The sequence below is a fragment of the Heteronotia binoei genome, chromosome 6 (genome assembly GCF_032191835.1).
Source record: "Heteronotia binoei isolate CCM8104 ecotype False Entrance Well chromosome 6, APGP_CSIRO_Hbin_v1, whole genome shotgun sequence".
NCBI lineage: Eukaryota > Metazoa > Chordata > Lepidosauria > Squamata > Gekkonidae > Heteronotia > Heteronotia binoei.
This window is the reverse complement of record NC_083228.1, coordinates 121,339,813-121,359,350: the sequence shown is the minus strand read 5'-3', so window position 1 is coordinate 121,359,350 and position 19,538 is coordinate 121,339,813. Positions and strand designations below refer to the sequence as shown.

Sequence of the window (19,538 nt, the reverse complement as noted above, 5' to 3'; positions counted from 1 at the left end):
GTCTGCACAACTACTCAGGTGGGTAGTTGTGCTGGTCTGAAGTGGCAGAACAAAGTTTGAGTCCAGTGGCATTTTTAAGATGCTTTGTTGGGTCTTAAAGGTGCCACTGGACTCAAACTTTGTTAGCCTGAGAGGACCTGTATCCAACCACATTCTGAAGTTTTAAAAGTGCTTGAATTTTCTTAAGAGGAGAGGCAACAGTTTTTGCTTATTCTCCCATACCACTGTGGATTCCCTCCCCCCCCCCAACTGTTGTGTTCCTGATGGTCATCTGACCCCCCCACCCCTCCCCACAAGAACAAAATTTCAAGAGGCTTTAGTGGAATGCAGTGTAAGGGGGGAAATCAGCAGATAATACTTTCACCCTCTCAAGAAAAAGACACTTAAGTTTTCTTAACTATATGTTTGCAGGGTAATGACTGGCCAAAGATCAACCAGCGAACTTTGTGGCAGAGTGGAGATTAGAAGCTGAATCTCCCTAGTCCTGGTCTAAGCATTACACAGACACTAGCCAGATTCAGAAGTCATGAACAAACCTTAGGTTCTTCATAACAAGAACGAACCAGGAAGTCCTCAGCTGAAGGGTTCCTGATTTGGAAATAACTGCTGGGAGGTCTGCACTGGATACTTTGTCAAAATTATGGACTATTTATTTCAGGCAAACCAGGATTCTAAACCTTGAGCAAATCAGAATATATTTTTGTCAGAAAGAAATAAACTGCAGTTTGCCAAAGTGAACAATTCAGATGATGCAATAAGTTGTGATTCGTTCTAGCTAGGATGCCTTCAGTCTTGCCGCGGAGTGTGCAAGGAAGGGAGTGTGCAGACTTCCAAGACTTGTTTGGTTGTCTGAATGCAGTAAATTTAATGAATTAATAAATCCAAAGAGAAATGTGGAATGCCTTTTACAGTGTGAGTATTTTCCAGGTGGATGTTCCCCTGTATTTTTAAAAAGTATTTATTGTGGAAACTGCTTAACTAGCAGACCCTTATCGCTACCTTCATTTGGAATATTTTATCTTCCAAACGGCCCCTTATGATGTATTTGCATCACCTGTTCTCTCTGGATATATCTGACAGAGTAAAAGAAAGAACTAGTTACAGTCTAATTGACACAGCAGGACAATTTAAGAGTTCTTTGCCTCTGATTAGGGATGTTAGGGATGTATACCCAAAAGTGGATATAGTCATGAAAAATATGCCAACCTGTTGTATCGAGTAGGAATGGTGCACTTCTGCTTTTGTACTTACTCATGAAGGGCCCTAACCTTCTGCATATGTCAGTCACTGCCTGTCTTATTCCCATATGATACGTGTGCAAAGACACAAAACATACCACAGGACCAGTGGAACAAGTGAAAGACAGGGAGAGACAAATATAACAAAGTGAAATTAAACTGTACAACACAGCTGCATCATGAGCTAGCAGTTCCCAAGGTACATGTCAACTCTTACAAGTGTGCCATGAGAGAAAAAACTGCTAGTTTTCCACAAGAAATAAATTAAATAATTAAAGGCTCCCATGAACCGAATGCATAGGGCTGCAAAGCTGAGTGTGCCTCTTGTGATTAATTGCTGTGGCTTAACCCACTCTCAGTGAACCTCTGCAGAAAATGGGCAATTCTGGTGGGTTTCCATGCTGAGTGAGATTGGAGAAGTCAGTGGTTCCCAATACAGATATGCAGCAAAATTTCCACATGGAATCTGTCTGTTGCATTTTTGCAAATATCAATACTACTTCCTCCAAATCAGGAACCAGACTCAGAACATTAACTCGTGCTTTTTGAGGACGATAGGCTTTTTGAGGATAACAGTGAAGAACACGCCCAGTTTTAATTTATGAAGTGATGTCTCAGCTATCTGAAGCTGGCAAAGCTTTTGAAATATGTGAATTTGTAATTTCAAATCAGTGGGTCAGATTTGGACCTCCATTCAGGGATTCAGATCTGAATTTTAAAAATAACATTCTAGTGAAAATTAATTTTTCTTTCACTCCATAGTTCATTGGGTAATCTGGTATATAAACTGTTCGCTATTATGGAATTTGCTGCTTACCAGTCAGTGTAGCCCTCAAAAGGTCTTTTATCTAAACAGCCAAATATGGTTATGTAACTCCAAAGGTTATCACCAAATGCCCTAAGGTTTTTTTTGGGAAAATAACATGAATCCAGAGGTAAATTTTCTGTTGATGTGAAATAATGAACACTAGTGTTTGGGATGGGGGGTGGGATCACTTAGAATAATAAGATCTAACTTAGAAAACTTATTTTACTTCAAAAGTGAATAGTGGAGAATAAGAATCATAAAGGTTCCATTGAGACCATTTCAGCCAAAACTTTCTTTTGATTTTGGGGGGTGGTTAAAGCTTCAGTACTGCAGTTGGAGCCCTCTGCTCACGACCTGAGTTCGATTCCAGCGGAAGCTGGTTCAGGTAGCTGGCTCGAGATTGACTCAGCCTTCCACCCTTCTGAGGTCGGTAAAATTAGTACCCAGCTTGCCCTAAGGTTTTTTTTGGGAAATGCCCTAAGGTTTTTTTTGGGAAAATAACATGAATCCAGAGGTAAATTTTCTGTTGATGTGAAATAATGAACACTAGTGTTTGGGATGGGGGGTGGGATCACTTAGAATAATAAGATCTAACTTAGAAAACTTATTTTACTTCAAAAGTGAATAGTGGAGAATAAGAATCATAAAGGTTCCATTGAGACCATTTCAGCCAAAACTTTCTTTTGATTTTGGGGGCTGGTTAAAGCTTCAGTACTGCAGTTGGAGCCCTCTGCTCACGACCTGAGTTCGATTCCAGCGGAAGCTGGTTCAGGTAGCTGGCTCGAGATTGACTCAGCCTTCCACCCTTCTGAGGTCGGTAAAATTAGTACCCAGCTTGCTTGGGGGAAAGTGTAATGACCGGGGAAGGCAATGGCAAACCACCCCGTAAAAAGGTCTGCTGTGAAAATGTTGTGAAAGCAGCGTCACCCCAGAGTTGGAAACGACTGGTGCTTGCACAGGGTACCTTTCCTTTTCCTTTCTTGCATAGTCAAATGTATAGCTCAGCACTCTATTTTTTTGATAATATAGCTATGTTCCTGGCTATTTTGTTGGATGTAGTTACTCACGAGCTTCTCTTGTGTGTAATAATAGATAATTTAAATGAGAATGGATTGGATCCACATGATATTTTCTGTTAATGGAAGGAGGGATGGATTTCACCAGTTTTCACCCTCCCATTGCAGCCATCCTATTTCTTCATGCTATTTCTGGAGGGGTTCTCTGTTCCCTAAGAATAGCATTTAGGGAAGCTCAGTAGGCTAGAGAAAGAGGGAAGTTCCATGCCATTAATGGAAGTATTTTCAGAAATTATCAGCAGGATCCAAGTTTGCAAAATAAATGGATATAATATTTTAAGGGATGTTCACAGCTACATTAGCACCAGGGATAGAATTCTAGCAGCAGCTCCTTTGCATATTAGGCCACGCACCCCTGATGTAGCCAATCCTCCAAGAGCTTACAGAAAAGAGCCTTGTAAGCTCTTGGAGGAGTGGCTACATCAGGGGTGTGTGGCCTAATATGCAAAGGAGCTCCTGCTAGAATTCTACCTCTGATTAGCACTAAGAAGTACAGTATGCCTACCGCTCAGAATTGCACCTCATTGATTGCAGTGACTTAGAAACTTTATCTGTTGTCTGCTTAGAAGCCAAGTCACTAAACAGGTACCCATGAATGAGACCGAGTCATCACAAGAAAATTCTCGTTTTAACATTTACAGAGTAGAGAAACGAAAATTAACCGATCCACTTGAAGCTTTAAAGGAAAAGTACTTGAGGCCGACTGCAGGATTCTTGTTTCATCCCCACGTAAGTATTTTTTGTGTTCAAGATGCAGAGATTGTAAACAAACATGTTGATCTGTAAAAAGCAGGTGCACAGGAATGCCTGGAATCTTAGTCATTATCGGATTTCCTAAAACGTCACAGTTTTTTAGCGACTGTGAAGGCAAAGAAAACACATACCATTGTTTTAACCTTCACGATGTTTCCCAAGACTGTTCTCCCATAGTCCAGAGAAATGTACTGTGATCTCTATGTGGTGCATTGGGGCTTTCTCTCTCAAATAGCACTCCCCCTCACCACCACTGCCAGATTACTTCTGGAACTCAATGATACGGCACATTCCAAGTCCGCAGTCACACTAGTCATGTTGAAATCTCTAGATGCAGCTGAAATATCTTTCTGAATTGTAATCTTGCTTTATAAAGATTTTTGGAAGCACATTTCAAGGCCAATCCACATGATTTTATGCTTGTGCCTGCATGAGGTCTGTGTCCATACCATCTGTGAGTACGTGGTGGAACGCGATCAGTTCACCATATGTCCGCTTCAACTGTGCAGCTCTGTCATATATGCCAAAGACTAAAAATATGCAGCCCAATAGCCTTATCAATAGTTTACTTTTCTGTAACTTTGAAGTTAATGGATTCATCTTTATCTTTTATAACCACTTCCATCTTAATCTGTTACTCTTGAAACAGATGTAATCTTGTATTGCTTGCATAAATGTTGCCTGTTTGACTGGTTAGATCATGGTGACTTCTGTTGACTATATTAATACAGTGGTTTAACCACAAGTCTGGGATCTTGGAACTCTAATTTCTCATACCGTGGGCAGACATACTTTCGGCTATGGTAATGGTTCACAATAATCTACAAAATTACTGCTCAATTGTTTGATTTTTATTATTTATGCCTTTTTTTTCACCTCAACAAAGTCTGCATTGCATCCGCATAGCCAAAATGGTATAAAATATATTGCCAACAAGTGTAATCTTTGCTGTGGTAGTGGTAGCCCATGGTGATGGGGGAAAAATCAAGTTAGTTAGGGAATCCAGCTAAGGTGAAAGCAAATCTTGAGTAGACAGGGAATGCAAAGTTTATACTTTCAGAAGGTTGCCCTGTTGATCTACAGTAGAACAGATTCAAGCCCAGAGATAACAAGATTTTCACAGTATAAGCTTTTGAAAGTCAAAGCTTCCTTCATCTGACTCAGGTGTAGACATTTATACTGAAAGTTTGGTCTAGGCTTTTTGCTCATTTCAGGACAAAATAGGAAGAGGTAGAGCACATTGCAATTTTCCAGTCAGAGTGTGTGAAGACCCAGGTTTATTTGTCAGTATCTTAATTCTCTGTTCAAAGCCAGTGTTGTGCAATTTTTTTTTCCAGCTTTTCAGCCTCAAGATCTACTTTTGCATTTTTTAATTCCTCCCCCATATATGTGAATGGATGCTGGTTTAACCCATCTTAGCCCATTTTAGGTCAGTTGTGACCCATTTGCAGGTCCAGACCCATTAGATGAAGACCAATGGACCAATATATTTTTGTCATGAGGGTTCTTCATACCGCAGCTGACAAGGACTCAACTCCCATAGCAATTACCACATCTCATGAAACAAAGCATGAAGGCTGTTATGTTAGACTGTAGGCCTAACAGAGTTTTTGTCAGATTAAAAGACTGGTGTGAGCCAATTGAGGAATGTTAGGGATGTAAATGTGAAAAAATGAGGAACAGAAAAGTAAAGTAAGAGATAAGACTTGGGTGGGGGGGAAATTATATGATGGCCCTAACTGATAGTACAGCAGGGAGAGAAATCTGTTAACACAAGGATAATGAGGATTACATAATGGGTAAGATCTAAGCTTTCCCTTTCATTAAGTGAGGAGGTGTCCCTTAACAGAGAGAAGTTCCTTCCAAGCGAAAAAGATTCCTCCTTGACAATAAGAACATAAGAGAAGCCATGTTGGATCAGGCCAATGGCCGATCCAGTCCAACACTCTGTATCACACAGTGGCCAAAAATTTTTATATACACACACACACACACACACACTGTGGCTAATAGCCACTGATAGACCTCTGCTCCATATTTTTATCTAACCCTCTCTTGAAGCTGGCTATGCTTGTAGCCGCCACCACCTCCTGTGGCAGTGAATTCCACATGTTAATCACCCTTTGGGTAAAGAAGTACCTCCTTTTATCTGTTCTAACCCGACTGCTCAGCAATTTCATCAAATGCCCACGAGTTCTTGTATTGTGAGAAAGGGAGAAAAGGACTTCTTTCTCTACCTTCTCCATCCCATGCATAATCTTGTAAACCTCTATCATGTCACCCCGCAGTCGACGTTTCTCCAAGCTAAAGAGCCCCAAGCGTTTTAACCTTTCTTCATAGGGAAAGTGTTCTAAACCTGTAATCATTCTAGTTGCCCTTTTCTGCACTTTTTCCAGTGCTATAATATCCTTTTTGAGGTGCGGTGACCTGAATTGCACACAGAATTCCAAATGAGACCACACTATCGATTTATGTCTGGGTTGACTCTTAGGCTCATATCTGTCAAGTTCTCAAACTAGAGTTTCCAACCTCCAGGCAGTGGCTGGAGATCTCTTGGGATTATAAGTGATCTCCAGCCAGCAGAGATAAGTGCACCAAGAGAAAATGACCACTTTGAAAGATGGATTCTGTGGCATTATACCATGCTGAAGTCCCTCCCCTCAACAAACCCCACCCTCTTTAGGCTCCACACTCAAAATCTCCAAGTATTTCCCAATCCAGAGTTGGCAACGCTATCTGAAATTTCCACTCATCTATGAAGCTCAAAGGCTGGCTATAGGTCTAACAGAGTTTTTGCAGATTAAAAGACTGGTGTGAATCACTTGAGGGATGTTAGGGATGTAAATGTAAAAAAATAAGTAACAGAAAAGTAACGTAAGGAATAACACTTGGATGGGGGAGAACCAACATGGGATAATGCAGAAATAAAAGATTGACATTTTTCCTCCCATAAAACTGTGTGAAGAAAGGCATGCAGTCTCTTAGCCAGAAGGGAAGGCCTTGACCTCTATGCCCTGTTGTTGGACCTCTAGAGGAACTCGGTGGCCTATCTGTGAGGCAGGATACTGGGCTAGATAGACCGCTTGTGTAATCCAGCAGGGCTCTTCTTATGTTCCATTATTATTATTGAAATGGCTAAAACCTGTGTGTGGGGGGGAGGGGAGACTCATTCCATCTTTCCCTTCTGTGCACCTTCAGTGTGAGAGCAAATCCTGATATTAATTTCGGAAGCAATGAAGTTGTTTATGTTTAAAGAGCCTCTTGTTCAAAACGACTGTTGCATGTGGATTTTTTAAAAATAAAAAAGTTAATACCTCAGAGGGAAGTGCTAGTTTTAAACAATTTTATTTTTCATATGGCTGAGATGTTCTACAGTAAATGGCTCCCCAAGTGGCCGGATAAGTGAGAGAGCTGTTTTCATAGGATTACCGTGTCATGACTGAAGTGTCGATGACAGGTGCTGAGCTGAAAGAATTAGGAGCATTCAATAACCAAAGTTTCAAGGAAGCCTAGCAGGAACATGGATAATGGGAACACCCTTTGTTTCTCATATTTCTCCCTCATAAATCACGTTGTCCCACTGGTAATTACTATTAGTTGGGAGTAATGTAATGGAAGCAATAGGTTGCTCTGGCTGCACTATGGAGCTGCCTTATACCAGATCAGAAATCAGTCATATATATTCTGGTCTAATATCTGTTCCAACTGGCAGGAGGTCTTCAGGGTCTTTCTCAGCAACCTGCTAGTTGAGGCCTTTTGCATGGAGATGCTGGAGACTGAAGAAGGCGGCCTTCATTGTACAAAACAGGTGCTTTACTACTGAGCCTAAGCGCTCCTTAAAGCCTCCCAAGATCTGTTGCAAAAGGCGATGCAAACAGCCAATGGCAGGCCGGTGAACAGTTCTGCCTCGCAACAGTGGAACTAGAAATGGCCAATGACACTGCACTTTCCTACACTTGAAAAATTGAGTGCTGATTTTTCATAAATACTCAGTATCCATTGCCTCTACTTTCTCCTCCTCAACCACATCTTCTGTGGGCTGTAGGAGTGAAAATGTTGTTTCAAAGCAACAGCAGCTGGCAGAGAGATTATTAGAGATGTAATGTGCACCTTCAGTGTGAACACGAATATTACACCCTGAATTCTTCTCTAGCTCAGGTCATGAGAACAATACCTCCTCATTCATTTTCTGGTAGTTGCTATGTCTGGCAGTTCTTGATTGAGGCTACCAACATCTCATCTGATAAATGAGCAGGTGGCAAAAAGAGAATCCTGCCCTCTTGCTTTTTCCCCCTCTTCCCTCTCCTTCCTTTTCCAGTGTTTAAAGGATGATGGGGCACCTTGGGAGATGTAGTCCTCAGTTTGTCCAATAGCAGGAAGGAGAGGAAAAGAGACAGACAGATAATTTTCTTGCGCACCCATCAATTGAGTAGCTGCTGCATTGGCCACCTGGCCACTTCTGTCACTGGCAGTCACAGCAATCACAACCACACAAAGTAAAAGGTGAGAGGGGAGGAAAGAACACAGAACTGAGCTTACAAAAAGTTGTTTGCAGAGCTTTCGATAGCTTTGTTTTCCCAAATCCTATTCCAAATTGAGCACATCATTACATGTGATTGATCAATTGCACATTGTCAAACTGAGAATCCTCTTTGTGCAGCATCCCATGGGTATAAATTTGTGAGTTAAGTATAGGCATGAGCAAGGCTTTCCCAAATGTAGGGTTTCTCCCCACCCCCATATTCCTCCCTTTTGGGGGGCATGAGGTGGGAATATGCAACTCTGAGTATGTGCATAGTGTACCTTAAACTTATACAGGGCTCTTTTTTTTGAGCAGGAACGCACAGAAACACAGTTCCAGCTGACTTGGTGTCAGGGGGCATGGCCTAATATGCAAATGAGTTCCTGCTGTGTGGAACAATGGTGACATCAGGGGTGTGACCTAATATGCAAATGATTTCCTGCTGGGCTTTTACTACAAAAAAAGCCCTGCACTTGCACATGTGTTGGGTGGGTGTATGACACTTGCTCTTGGACACCTGCATCTTCTTTTCTTACGTCTTCTGTGAGTCTTTCCTGTAGAGCATCTTTACCCATTATAATCATCACGCACAACCCCATTTAAATAGATTCCAGTTTAGGTTGCCAGCTGAACTGGCGCAGGGGGCATGTCCTGTCTCTTGAAGAGAGGTTTTATTCATGGAAATGGACTGCTGAAACTTTTCATAGCACAAAGTCAAATGCCATCACCTGGTAATCACTTGCAGATCAGAGTTGGCCACCTGACTCCCTGTGGTGGTTGCTATGCCATTGTAAGCCATTCCTATGGAGCTTCTGGCTGTCTGGCTATGGCGGCGTTAGCCAAGTCAGCAGAAATAGCTGAAACACTTGTATAGCCTAAAGAATGTCACCCCAGCTGTGTAATGAGCCTCATCACACCAGTGACTTAACCCATGTTAACAGCTGTCTCTTGCACCTCATGTAAACTGGCCCTGGGCCAGAGGCTTGTTCCTGATGATACTTGTTCAGCTGCCTCTTTTGACTCTTTCATGGTATACCTAATAGTTCTACACTGGATCTAAGGCAGCCAGAGACTGGCAACTGGCAGGAGTTGGGGTGGGCAGGGGCACCATTGGGCGATGGCATTACATCCTTTCCAGGGAAAACCTGCTGCAAGTGATGAAGTGCCATTGCCCAACAGTAATTTTCCTTCCCACCCCCACCCCCCATTCTTGCCAGCTGCTGGAGTGCTGGCAGGCAGTGGGAGATCTCCTCCCAGCAGGCAAATGGCAAGCCTGCCTGGATCTGATTCTGTTTTGCCTCCTCTGGAGTTGATTCAGTCTTAAGTCTGATCATGCCAACCCCTTTCCCCAGCTCAAATCAATTGCCTACATTTAGTAGGCTTCCCACCCACCCCCTGCCCTGGCGGGGGACCCCCGAATTTGCAGCCTCCTCCCCCGCTCTCCAAAAATCCAGAAGCGGGGGTGGGGGTGGGAAACGGCGCCAATTTTAGTTCCACTCTTCCCCATTGAGTTTCCCAGTTAGGTTCTTCTGCTTTCCAAGGCTGCTTTTCGCGCCCAGTTAGCTGGCCAGAGGGGAAAGCCCCGCCCCCAGAGGATCATGTGCCTTTCTATCTCCGGAGGCTTCAGTCTCTGATTGAAAGGCTTCAACTCTGGTGTGTCTGTGTTGCTGTAAAGAAGCTGGCAGCAACTTGTGAGTAGAGAGGCCAGATTCGCAAGAAACCGGGTGCGTGGGGGGTTGGAAGGAGAGGGAAACATCTTCATTATTCCCTATGTGGAGATCGCTTCTCATAGGGTATAATGGGGAATTGATCTGGAGATTTCGGAGGCTCTGGGGGAGCTGTTTTTTGAGGTAGAGGTGCCAGATTTTCAGTATAGTATCTAGTGCCTCTCCCCAAAGTACCCTCCAAGTTTCAAAACGATTGGACCAGGGGGTCCAATTCTATGAGCCACAAAAGAAGGTGCCCCTATTCTTCATTATTTCCTATGGAAGGAAGACATTTAAAAAGGTGTGCTGTCCCTTTAAATGTGATGGGCAGAAATCTCTTGGAGTTCAATTATGCTTGTCATACCCTTGTTCCTGGCTCCGCCCCCAATGTCTCCTGGCTCCACCCCCAAAGTCCCCAGATATTTCTTGAATTGGACTTGGCAACCCTAACATTTAGTGATCCACCAAGGCAAACACAACTTGCTAGGGATACAGTCTCGCCTGCCATGGATTTGAGGGACATCAGCATCTTAACATTAAGAGGGGAAAAAAGCAAATGGTAGAAATGCTCCCAGTGGATGACTCTGAGTTTGGGGCCCATAATAGCAAAAAAAAAAAGGGGGGGAGGGTTTTGTTATCAACTGTAATGAGCTAAAATAAGGTCTTTCTCAATCATTTAGGTCTGTTGATATTCACATACCAAGGGCAATTCCATTGCCTTTTCTGGGAGGAGCACAGCATACTAAGAAAACTGTTGCTCTGGTTCCAAAAGCAGAATTTGGCCCAGTTTATATATAGTGTTGTTATTAGTACAAATGCAGATCATGCAGTGATAAACTTTCTAAAAGAAATTGATAATTTCAAACAAACTTAAAAAAAATATGTTAGTATGGTTACCAGCTGCCTGAAGGAAAATAGTGTTTTGTGCTTTAATAGGATTTTATTTACCATGTGATGTTGTTTACCTCCATGCCATGAAAAATTTCCTATGCATTAAGCCTCTGTTAAAGAGATATAACATTTTTCTCCATGCCTGATGGTAAACCTCTGTGTTGGGGCCGGAGCATGCCCTTAAAGTGCATTCTGCTCCCCAGCTCTGTGGTGCCCCCAGAGGTTTGGTGGCAGGTATCACAGAAAGGGCTTTCTCAGTGGTGGCATCACATTTGTAGAACTTCCTCACCTGAGGCCTGCTTTAACTTCCTTTAGGTACCAGGTGGTTGCAATCAAATTAATGTAATACTTTACTGTTATTGCTGACTTTTGTTCAAATCTGACTCAGAAGTGTGCAGCTGAGACGGATGCAGGATAGTTTGCAAAGACAGATTAATAAGTATGGAAGTCCTTGATTTTTGTTTTGAAAAGCAAGCTTTGAAATGTAAAAATTCTAACAGCCATAGTTGCCTTTTTAGATACCACAGACCAGTGCATATATATGCAGTACTGGTTATTCTCAGCAATGGTTACGACTTGGAAGCCAGTCTAAGAATGTATTCTCCTTTTTCCTGCCATACACTCCCCTCTGCGGCCTTGAACCACACTCAAGTGAAAAGTTGGCACTGACCTTAACCATGTTTAATTCTCATGTGCATTGGCCCGATGTCTCCTCAAACACAATCTATTTCCAGAAGGGTAACCATGTTAGTTCCTTTAGTGAAACAACAGAGAGTTGTGGCACCTTAAAGGCCAACGTGTTGTATCATGATTTATACATTAATTGCAATAAAGATCCAAATGCGGGAATAATGTGTTGTTTTTGTTTCAATTTTGCTCCCAGTTCCAATTGCCTGATCAAAGAACTTGGGTAAGTTTATTACTTATATTTTCAATCTATGAAAGAAAATTGCCACAGTGACATGAACAGTAATCTGCTGTATTGAAACATGACAACCTTGTTCCCGCTGATTATGTTACCTCTCCTAAACTGTAACTTTATCTGCAAATACAACACGTTCACCAAATCTTACTAAGATTCCTAAAAGCATGGAATTGTTATGCTGGGGTTCATAGGAACTTCACTTCACATATGAAGCATTCCTGGTTCTATAGATCAACACCACCACCATAACAATGAGAAAATCCCCTTCTGATTTGTTCTCTGAGCATTTCTTATGCCAGCTAGTCAAATATCAGGTCATGATTCAAAGGCATCATGTTAAGAACATAAGAGAAGCCATGTTGGATGAGGCCAATGGCCCATCCAGTCCAACACTTTGTGTCACACAGTGGCCAAAAAAACCAAGTACCTCCCACATGTTGAAACTATCCTCCCCAAATAAATCCACAAAAAGGCATATTAATCTGTGTTTTCAGATTTAATATATTGATCTAACTATGCACCACCTTCAAATCATTGACTGATATTATCGCTCAATAATTATAGAAACAAACAGGGATATTTATGACTGGGCTTTAAGACAGCCCAAGTGCCTGGGCCGCATTCACACCTGAGGTCACATATATTATATCCATAGGCCACAGGGCTGCATTTAACATTAATATTTTTAGCAAAACATTAGCAACATGAGTAGTGGGGATATTAGGACAGTTCTTACAGGACCATTGTTCCTCAGAGCACTGAAAATCAAGTGAGATGGTATAGTGGCTAAAGTATTAGATTATTATCTAAGAGACCTGGGTTGCAATCCCCAGTCTTCCATGAAGCTCATTGGGTGACCTTGGAACAATCACTCCTCCTGTGGTCAAAATTAGCCCAGTTGTTTCTCAGTCTCTTATTTTTTACAGACTTCGCATATTTTTAAGGGGGTGGAATCCATGAATCTTATGGTATCTGTGGAATAGCCTTTCATGAGGAAGCGCACACTTGACCAGATGTATCTCACAAAACTTATAAGGTCTTTTTGCAGATGACCAATTGTTCTGATTGTGGCAACTTAAATGTCTTACTGGTTCTGTCTTTCTCTGGTTCCTCAAAGCAGAAAACATGAAGTAGCACTTTGGCCAGTTTCTTACCAGTACTTTATACCATCCATCCTGTACCCACAACTTTCACCTCTGCTTTTTCCCATTTGCAGCTCTTTGTTCATCCAGAATAGATTGTTCTGCGAAACAAAACAAGCAGGGAAATTGTTATTGGCCCAACCAAACACCATCTCTTCTGCTCCCTTTTCTCTTGTTCAAATGTGCTCATCCAAAGAGTTCTGCTGGCTCTTCACTGGTGGGGCCAAAAGCTTCAGATTTTTATATGTCTTTTAAAAGACACTGTTAAAATGAACATCTTCTTTCCCATGAGTTATGGTTTGTTAAAGGCAGCCATTTTGTGATACCAGCACGAACTGACCTAATTTATAAAATGTTACGATCACATAAACTGTCTAAAATCATCAACATTATTTTAAAATTTGTTTCCCCCTATTTCTCTTACTGTTTCTCTGTTTCTAGCTAATAAATTTTAACTTGAATGTCTGAGGCCTAGTTGATGGTATCAGATGCATCTGAGTTGTTTATAAATCCTGATTCTTTTTCCCATTTATGGTAATGTCTGCATTTTTAGGTCTGAGCTGTGGGAATTGGGAGTGCATAGGGCTTTGCATCACCCAGCAGTTTATAGCCTCTTAGGGACCCAAAGGGAGGTTGGGGATACAAACCGCTTCCTTTTCTAAACATCTGGATGCAGGCAGAATCAATTCTTTATGTATGTAAATCAAAATTGCTGCTCTGTATGACATAGGATATATTTTTTAAAAAAAAACACTGAACACAGATTGTGAACAGACATTGCTTGGCTATATGGCAACAAAACAAAATGATAAACTATTTTGCCCTCACTCTCTCTACTCCAGGAATGTCTGTTTTGTTGTTCTGAATTTCTTCCTCCAATGTGAGGTAAAATGATATTGGGTTTGGGATGTGGGGATCCATTGGTGAGGGAGGTTTTGCAGCTCCAGATATCTGTTCCCCTAGCTTTTGTGGTAGTGGGGAGTAGGGTGCTTTCCTTTTGCCACTGAATCATCACAGGCAGAAACGGCTTGTAAAGGTGTCTAGACAGATTCATGGAGGAGAAGTCCATCAATGGCTACTATCCATAGTGAATCCATATACAGAGGTAGCAAGCCTCTGAATATCGGCACAAGTCTCAGACACTGCATCAGGGGTTGGTCTCAGCCTTTATGCCCTGTTTATCTGGCCCTCCAAGGCAACTAGCTGGGCACAGTGTGAAACAGTACACTGGACTAAGGTGGACCATTCATCTGATCCAGCAGGTTCAACTTATGTTTTTATTTAGGATGAGTAGAAGGACTTCTTTTAGAGTAATCAAGCTGGGAACCAATTCAAATATCACCTCAAGAATTACCTCAGTGGATAGCCCTAGACAAACTATTCTTTTTCAGTCTGATGGGAATAATAATATTGGTCTTCCTTGTACAGTTGTTGGATACATTGTTGAGACAATTGCTACAGAATTCTCATTAAGTGCTTACTTGACAGATCAAGGGGGAGACTTCGTGGGAGATCTGTCCCCTCCCTTCCACTTCTGTTTTTAGAAGCTAGGTATGAAGCTGTTCACATGCTAAATCATCTGAATTTTTCCCCCTAGCTGTCATTGTTATAGGTATGACATTTCCGTAGAGTTTCCTTCCCCTTTAACTGTTGATATGTCCTCTAGACCTCAGTTCTGCCTCGACAACTTGTCTTTGGTTTTCTTTGTCTGGGAACATCTGTTCAGATGGGGAAACAATGACCTTTTGCCTCAGCTAGCCACCCTAGCCTGGCATTAAGAAGATTAAAGGAAGGCTGCTCTGATAGCTTTCATGCTGCTTCAGTGCTTCTCAGCAACCAGGGAAGACAATACAAATGTGCGAAAAGGACTGTATGTGGGAGGAAGGAAAGGGGCCAATAATCCCTCCCTCCCCTCATTTTTATCAGTTCAGGGCTGTCTGACTGAAAAGCGAGGGGAAAAGTAAGATCCAGGTGAGCAGCCATGTTGGTCTGAAGCAACAGAGCAAAGTTGAAGTCAGGTAGCCAGGGCCGGCTCTCCCACTAGGCAAAGTAGGTGGTTGCCTAGGGCGCCGGGAGGTTGGGGGTGGCAAATTCAATCTTAGATATTTAGAAAGATATAAATAAGCATTTTTCATCTTCCTGGATCTTCCTTCCAGACATAAATAAGCATCAACACAACTCATGTGACACCAAGCACCCAGCAGGCTGGAGGACAGGGGGTGTTCCCCAGCATGTAGCCTGTGAGCTGCTAGGTTACTATCTTTGGAAACAATAAAATAAATGTAAAATTATTGCTCTCCAGGAACAATTAGGAGGCATTCAAAGCAATGGGAAATACCACTGCTGTTTGATTCTGGGAAGGAGGGGATGGGAAAATAAGGAGGGCTGCAAAATAAATGTTAGGATAATGCTGAACTCTGTAGGCCGATAATGACATTGCTCTACTAGGATGGAATTACCTCCCATCCCAACCAGCATCATCATTACATATCTCGGCCGCACGATCAGTACCCGTCAAAACCCTTCATATTGACAAATGCCCTGTCCACTTGCATCTGTGGAGAATGTTTTAGCAGCTGAGTGATTATGAATCAAACCCCAGAGCTTCCAGCTCTTACTGCTTCCCTCTGCTTTCCCATTTGTCTCCTGACAAGTAAATGTATCTTGACTTCCCTTTGAGATGTGTGGGTCTTTTTCTTTCTTTCTTTCGCCCCCCCCCCCCTTTGCACAGTGTTTGATGAAAGACATTTGGCAAATTGGCAGTGGTACCCTGTACGTTGCAATTTGTAGTGAGCATTAGGAGTCTGAGCATGAAACGAGAGGGCAGGCAGGCAATGCGTGAAAGGGGAGAAAAAAATACGCAGCACTAAGCAGGACATGAATAGTCATTTCAAGGAAACAAGCTGTTGTTATGATTATTATTTTGACCAAAAAGATCAGGCGCAAACTAAATTATTTTATTTATCCTGTATTTTAATATGAAAAATAAAGGCCAAACCCATCTTTTTGCTTTTTGTGTTTGCCTGACTGCTAAATAATAATAAGCTTGATGGAGCAGCTTTTATTGTAAGTGTGATGTATGTGCTAAGCAGATAAAAGTCAGTGGGCACCCAGCCTCATGAGATGAATCTCTGTTATTAAATTTCAGGGTGGCTTTTTGGGGAGGAGGGGGCAAAATGGCCTTGCTTAGGATAGGGACAATTGTCATTCAAGGCAAAAGGTGTGATTCTATCCATTTTGTTCCAGTTAAGTAATACTTTTAGCTTTTGCCAAGTCAACAGATTATTGATTTATCATGTAGACTTTCTGGCTGCCTTTCCTTGCAAACAGGGCTCAGGGCGGCTTACATCAAGGTAAAATGCAATCTGCATCAATTAATTTAAAATTAATATTAAAACAGTACAGTTTATAGCTGAAAACAGCTCCAGATGGCGGTTAATTTGGTATTAAGTTACAACTCCCCAAAGTTTCTAGAAGGCAGGTAAGGGAGAGGTGGGAAAGAGACTCTAGGAGCGCTAGGCTATTACTGTCCTGTAGCTGCCCTTAAGCAAAGGTCTGGCAGAACATCTCTGCCTTACATGCCCTTACATTAGATGTGTTCAGGTTGGTAGCCATGCTGTTCTGAAGCAATAGAACCAAGTCTGAGTCCAGTGGCACCTTTAAGTCCAACAGATTTTAATTCTGGGCACATATTTCATCTTTGAGAGCCAGTGATTTAGAGTGTAGTGATTAAGAGCGGCAGACTCTAATCTGGAGAACTGGGTTTGATTCCCCACTCCTCCTCCACTGGAAGCCAGCTGAGTGACTTTGGGTCAGTCACTGCTCTCTGAGAGCTCTCTCAGCCCCACCTATTTCACAGGGTGTCTGTTGTAGAGAGAGGAAGGGAAGGTGATTATAAGCCACTCCAAAACTCCTTCGGGTACTGAAGGGTGGGGTATGAAACCAAATGTTCTTTTCCTCCTCCTCCTCCTCCTCCTCCTCCTCCTCCTCCCTTTTTACTGTATCTGAAGAAGTATGCACATACATTAAAGCTTAAAAAGGTAAAGGTAGTCCCCTGTGCAAGCACCAGTTGTTTTCTACTCTGGGGTGACGTTGCTTTCACAACGTTTTCATGGCAGACTTTTTACGGGGTGGTTTGCCATTGCCTTCCCCAGTCATCTACACTTTCCCCCCAGAAAGCTGGGTACTCATTTTACCGACCTCAGAAGGATGGAAGACTGAGTTAACCTTGAGCCGGCTGCCTGAACCAGCTTCTGCTGGGATCGAACTCAGGTAGTGAGCAGAGGGCTCTGACTGCAGTACTGCAGCTTTACCACTCTGCGCCATGGGGCTCTTCACATTAAAGCTTATACCCATAATAATTAAACTTTGTTGGTCTTAAAGGTGCCACCGCTCTCAAAAAGTTTGTTCACTAGATGTGGTATACCAGCCACAAACTTAGTGTTTAATTTGTGGAAAATTTCTCTGGGGAGCTGGCTGCTGCAGGCTTGGATAGGGCCCACCTAGTATCATAAGGGATGGTTCACATGTACATGGTCATCCCTTAGGGGAGGGACAGTGGCTCAGTGGTAGAGCATCTGCTTGGGAAGCAGAAGGTCCCAGGTTCAATCCCCGGCATCTCCAAAAAAGGGTCAAATAGGTGTGAAAAACCTCAGCTTGAGACCCTGGAGAGCCGCTGCCAGTCTGAGAAGACAGTACTGACTTTGATGGACCAAGGGTCTGATTCAGTATAAGGCAGCTTCATATGTTCTTGATCTTTCTATAGTTTGTTACTCTGTCTCTGGTGACTGCTACCATTGATCCATTGGATCCTAAAAATGTTTGAGCCTTGATGTTAGACTCATGGTGACCTATTCATACAAACATCACCATATAATTCCATAGATGTTATATGACAAACATGAATGGGTGAATCAGTTTCAAAGACCAGCAAAACTGATAAAATGCAGAGACTTGTTCTAATGGAGAGCCTTTTCCTTAATTACTGCCACCACTGATACATTGTATTTGGAATAATTAGAAAGTTCTAGCTTTGCTACTAGACTTATAATGGCATATTCATACACACATGTCACTATAGAGTTCCATAGACATTACATGGCAATCTTGAATGTGTGAAGACTGGCGAAACTAATGTTGGCTGATAAAATGCAAAGTCTTGTTCTAATGGAGCTGAAACAGTGTAAACAGGCAGATGTACGAATGTCTTTTTATGTGCATAGCAGAACCCCAAGTTGTAGCCATTGCACATACAAAGAGCATCTGTGAGTTGGCTTCATATGGGAAGGGCCATGGCTCAATGGCAGAGGATCTGCTTGGTGTGCAGAAGGGCCCAGGTTCAATCCTCAGCATCTCCAGTTAAAGGGATCAGGGAGCAGATGATGTGAAAGACCTCTGCCTGAGACCCTGGAGAGCTGTTGCTGGTCTGAATAGACAACACTGACTTTGATGGACCGGTAGCCTGATTCAGTGTAAGGAATCTTCATGTGTTCCCTGGTCACCTTCATAGAAGTGGAAGCCCTGTGTATGTATGGGTTATCCTATTGTCACACAGAAAGAAAGGAAGCAAGGAAGATACCTGGTAAGCTTTGAATTAGCCCAAGATGGAACCTTACTGCTGATTTTCATGGAGCAGGATGGTTACTAGAAGACTGGCTAATGGACTACAAACATAAATTGATTTATATGACCTGCCTTCCCCCATGAAGGACTCTTGGGAATTAATTTTCTGAAAGTGGGGGGCAAAGAATTAAGAATTGCAGCTCCCAGGAACCTTTGGAGATATCATAATTGTTCAATAGGTTTGAATCTAGTTTATGTTTGCAGATATACATTAAATAATCTCTGTATCCAAATAAGCCAACAGTGAGAAATCTAAATACTTCTTGTGTTATTAAAACCGTTTTAACCATTCTATTATTGGTTGTTGTGCCGAGTCGGGGGGGGGGGGGGGGGTGGAGTCACGGCAAATAGTTGCTTTCATTTGTTTGTTCTTTATTATGGTCATTGACCAATCATGAAAATGGGTATTGTTTGGATCTGGAATTCTCTATGGATGACAAGAATATCCTCACAGTACAGTATTTTCTCCTTGCAGATGTCAGCCATAGAAAACATGGCTGAAAAGCTAGAGAGTTTTAGTGCTCTGAAACCAGAAGCCAGTGACCTCATCCAGTCCGTCCCTTCCATGTTCAACTTCCGAGCCCCTCCCAGCACCTTACCGGAGAATCTTCTACGGAAGGGCAAAGAACGCTATACCTGCAGGTAAATTCCCCAAGCGAATAACCCTCAACGGGCTCTCCAAACAGCTCTTTTCTTTTGCAAGCCACTGTTGTTTACTTTAGAAATTACTTGAGATTGGATGATTAATAGGGATTATGGTGGGTCACTGGCATTCTAAAAGGTTCTTTATTCAGCCAGACATGGGCATAGTGTTTGATTGTGTGTTTGTTTGTAATTACAGGAGAAATTTGTCCT

The 19,538-nt window shown here is 42.4% G+C and overlaps 1 protein-coding gene across 12 annotated transcripts in view; it reads left to right on the top strand.

Annotated features, from left to right (window-relative positions):
• Nucleotides 1-19,538, top strand: part of MECOM (MDS1 and EVI1 complex locus) — a 740,730-nt gene that overhangs the window by 702,213 nt on the left and 18,979 nt on the right. For 7 of the 12 annotated variants that reach the window (XM_060242463.1, XM_060242462.1, XM_060242466.1 and 4 more), the window contains 3 exons: nucleotides 3,764-3,851; nucleotides 11,878-11,904; nucleotides 19,159-19,325. In XM_060242463.1, the coding sequence (XP_060098446.1) occupies nucleotides 3,764-3,851; nucleotides 11,878-11,904; nucleotides 19,159-19,325 (282 nt within the window). The remainder of the gene's footprint in view (nucleotides 1-3,763; nucleotides 3,852-11,877; nucleotides 11,905-19,158; nucleotides 19,326-19,538) is intronic. The other 5 variants (XM_060242469.1, XM_060242464.1, XM_060242473.1 and 2 more) reach the window with 1 other exon arrangement.